This window comes from Varanus komodoensis, unplaced genomic scaffold (assembly GCF_004798865.1).
Source record: "Varanus komodoensis strain SLA01 unplaced genomic scaffold, ASM479886v1 scaffold126, whole genome shotgun sequence".
Classification (NCBI taxonomy): domain Eukaryota; kingdom Metazoa; phylum Chordata; class Lepidosauria; order Squamata; family Varanidae; genus Varanus; species Varanus komodoensis.
In genome coordinates, this window is record NW_025335363.1 from 204,641 (window position 1) to 208,744 (window position 4,104).

The 4,104-nt window shown below is 43.8% G+C and overlaps 1 protein-coding gene across 1 annotated transcript; it reads right to left on the reverse strand.

Moving 5' to 3' along the window:
* Positions 1-939: 939 nt before the first annotated feature.
* Positions 940-1,920, reverse strand: LOC123019477 (olfactory receptor 11G2-like). Its single transcript, XM_044422387.1, has one exon. The coding sequence runs from the start codon at positions 1,918-1,920 to the stop codon at positions 940-942; it is 981 nt and encodes a 326-aa protein (XP_044278322.1).
* Positions 1,921-4,104: the final 2,184 nt, after the last annotated feature.

A 4,104-nucleotide genomic window follows, 5' to 3' on the forward strand; every position in this document is an offset into this window, starting at 1 on the left:
TTTTCTGTGATCAAACTTTATCCTCAAGAGTAAAAATACAGGGGGTTTTTTTCCCTCCTACTCATGTCGTGCTTAATTAGATGAAGCATGCCCAGGTTGGACCCTTTGTGTTGGATACACACACACACACAAAGGTGACAGCTTCTTGACCTCTGGTGCAAATTTTGCTGTCCTTTTGGAAATTCACCTTTGAGGATGGCCTTGCTGAAGTTTGCATAACCATGTGGTGAGGAAGTGTATTCCTTAAAATCAAGCAAAACTCAAAAGGAAATACATTTATTATTAATTATTATTAATAGTGGCACAGAGCGAATTATAAATACATGGTATTTTTGAATGGAAGATAAAATAGAGGAACACCAATGCAGAAAAAGATGCTGACTTCCATTAGTGTTTTTCCACACTTCAAAGGATAAGTGTGTAGACAGAATGTAAAGGAATTGTGAGCCACTCCAAAGTGGCAAACGTAAGAACTGCAAAGCATCTTGTGGGCAGGGGGACTCCGGTTGGCTCCATGACTGAATGGGGACTAGGAACCAGATCTCCCACACTACCCTGGCTCTCACACTGGCAGTGGGGCTTTAAGAACATAAGGAAGAAAGAGGCATGCAATGCCTTCATCTAGAGAGTGCAAGGAACTGTTGATCAAGGTGTACTCACATTTACCTTTGTTAGAAAATACACCTTATAAAATTTAGGGAACAAGTTTAACTTGACCTTAAAAAACCCTGTTCCAATACTGTTAATGACATGCACTCTGGTTCCTTGCAGGAATACTCAACAACTTGTTAGGACTATGTGATTCCTCGGCCATCCACAATTCCTTACAATCTCTCCAAGTTTAGAAAGAGAGCAGTAAAACAGATGGAAGTTGCTCTTCCCACTCAAAATTATATATGTGCGTGTCTGGTTATCTTTTAGTGGTATGGCTGAGGATCTTCATTTCCCCTCCAGCTTCCTTTTTGACTCTTCCCATTCATTCCACCCTCTTGCCCTTCTTTTCAGCAACCTGCCCAGGGCCTCTTTCACCTGGTCATTCCTCAGAGAGTAGATCAAGGGGTTGAGAAAGGGTGTGATGATACTGTAGAAGACGGTGATTGCTTTTGTCAGTGCTGACTGGTTTTCTCCACTTGGAATGCAGTACATGCCTCCTACTGAGCCATAGAAAAGGGTCACCACCATTAGGTGCATCGATATGGTGGAGAAGGCCTTCTTTCGATTGCCTGGCTTGGAGGATTTCAGGAGGGTGAAAATTACAATGCCGTAAGATAGCACTACAAACAAGACATTGCCTAAAAATAGAGCATTCAAGAATACTTGGAAGATAAGGGCTGCATTTCCTATTGGAGGGCAGACCAGGGACAGAATTGGGCCTGGATCACATACAAAATGGTCAATGACGTTAGGTCCACAGAAGGACAATTTGGAGATCACGGTCACTGGAATAATGTACCCCAGGAATCCAAGGACCCAGCAAGCAGCCACCAAGCAATAGCAGAACGTTGGGGACATGATCTGTAGGTAGCGCAGTGGGTGGCAGATGGCCAAGTACCGATCAAAAGCCATGGCTGAGAGGAAAAAGAATTCAGTGTTGCCAAGTGAGAATACAACGTAGAACTGAAAGAAACAGGCCTGGAAAGAGATGATCCCATTTGAGGATGCTAAGTCGAAGAGCATACGGGGCACAGAGGTGGACACATAGCACACCTCCAGCCAGGAGAAGTTGCTCAGCAGGATGTACATTGGAATCTGGGACAAGTGGGCATCCAGGAAGACCAGAGTGATGATGAAGATGTTCTCAGCTAAAGAGAGCATGTAGATGACGGTGAAGAAAATGAGGAGCAGGAACTGCTTCTGAGGCCCACCTCCAAATCCCAGTAACACAAATTCCTGGACTGCAGACCCATTGGCCAACTCCATCTGGAATCACAGCATCAAATACAAACACACATCATAAGGAGGTGTAGCTCACTTTGCAAGTTATACTGTAAGTGAAACTGCCTCTCTACTCACAGGCTAAGCAAGCAATCATGAACATGAATGTTGTTGTTGTTGTTAGTTGCGAAGTCGTGTCCGACCCATCGCGACCCCATGGACAACATTCCTCCAGGCCTTCCTGTCCTCCACCATCCCCGGAGTCCACCTAAGCTCACACCAACTGCTTCAGCGACTCCATCTAGCCACCTCATCCTCTGCCGTCCCCTTCTTCTTTTGCAAATAGGTATCCTATTTAGAGTTGAAGATGCTCTCTTAGCAATATCTGTGGTGACAATGACCTGGTTCACATGAAACAACAACCCATCATGGGCAGTGAGTGCACCTCATTTTTAGAAACAAGCCAGATAGACAGCCTATATCTATTCTAGGGTTTATCATACCTATGATGGGTTGTCCTCTTATTCTGAAGCAAAGTGGCTCCGCACGTTATTTATGTAAAGTTCTTTTATACTAGTCTTCATCAGCTAAGGCAGTATGTGAAGAGATAATGAAGACAATCAAATACGATGACAACAATGAGACATCAGACAATAAATCCTGCTCAAATGATCCTGTGGACAGCTGTATACTGTTTGTACAGTGTGGTAGGTGCTAGTTCCAGGTGGACTTTTGGTCTGATCCAGCAGGGCTTTCTTCTCTTATCTACTGATTTCTACAGGCCTGGGAAAAATTCTAGTACTGAAATTTTAGTGTTGAAAAAAGTTCTCTGCCGGCTCCAACCCCACCACCACTGGGAGAATGTTCCACCACTGGGGCACCAAAACTTGCTCTGACCATCAAATGGTGCAGCAACAGGACTTGGGAAAGAGCTACCACTAAACAGAATAGGTGCATACTTAATGCTATTGAACTTACTAAGACTTAAATCAGCATGATTTACTTGCCTCACTGCTTTTGAAGGATTGACTTTTAGATCTACTAAGTTTAAACTCAACTCTATGCATTCATGGTGCACATATGGTCAACTTCTATATTTAAGCTCTCTCTCTCCCTCTCTCACACACACATCTAAGGCAGAAGTCATGCAGGTGCCATCCATGGAGTCTACCTGGCATTCCTTCTGTCCAAGTATTACTAAGCACTAGGTATTAAATAAAGGATCTGTATTCAGAGTAACTCCACAACATTATTCAAAAAGTGTACATGTGTACACATTGCATGCTCAACAAATTCATTTACAATGCACTGTTTTGACCTAATTCCATTTCATCTATATTTTGCAGTGAACAGCATGTCCCCAATCTGATCCCTTCAGAAAAATCAACCAGAAAAATCAATGCAGCCCAGCATCCCTGCCTTTGCCTCTAGCTCTGGGCTCTATCATTATCCAGAAGCCAGGGAGAGACACCCGCCTATCATACCAGACTAGCCTTCCCCAACCCGCTGCTCTTCTATTGTGTCATTCCATAACTTCCAGCATCCCTGGCTACATCTGAAAGCTACCACACTGATGGACACTGCCATAGACAAATTGCAAGCTTCACAAAAGAGAATTTGTTGATCATATCTTTCAGCATGACTGGATGGGAAACTATCGTGAAAGACCCTTTTCTGGAATCTCTACACTCACCTAGACATTTTCAAGAAAGTAGAAGCAATCAGTTCAAAAAATCACATTTAATCACATTTCTTTCCCTGACTGTCCCAGCTGCAACCTTTTCGTGAGTGTCACACAGTCCCAGAATACATATTTTCCTTGCATGAGTATTCATTTACTTATTTTGTTCTTATCTGTCTTTTCCCTCCGTAAACTTGGGATGGCTTCCAGGGGGCTCCTAGTTCAGTCTTCTATTCCAGCAGATCCCTTCTAAGCTCGGTTTAAAAGATGTTGCAAACTTAGAAAGGGGAACTTAAGCTTGGCTTTTAACTCCTGAAACTGTTAGTGGGAGCTTGCCCTCCACCACCACTTGGACCTTCACTGGGAATGTCACTTTACCTGTGGCATCAGAAGTGAGGATTAAAAGGTGCACAATGCCGAGAACATGCCTTGCTGATACCCCACATGCCTTGCATGCAGAGGTCCATGGTTTCTCCAGGCAGGACCAGAAAAGACTGTTGTCTGAGGATGGAGCCCTACTAGATGGCGTTGCTCAGCTAATCCATCTT

Excerpts from the sequence above, each read along its gene's own strand:
- LOC123019477 (XM_044422387.1), bottom strand. The coding sequence starts at position 1,920 with ATGGAGTTGGCCAATGGGTCTGCAGTCCAGGAATTTGTGTTACTGGGA.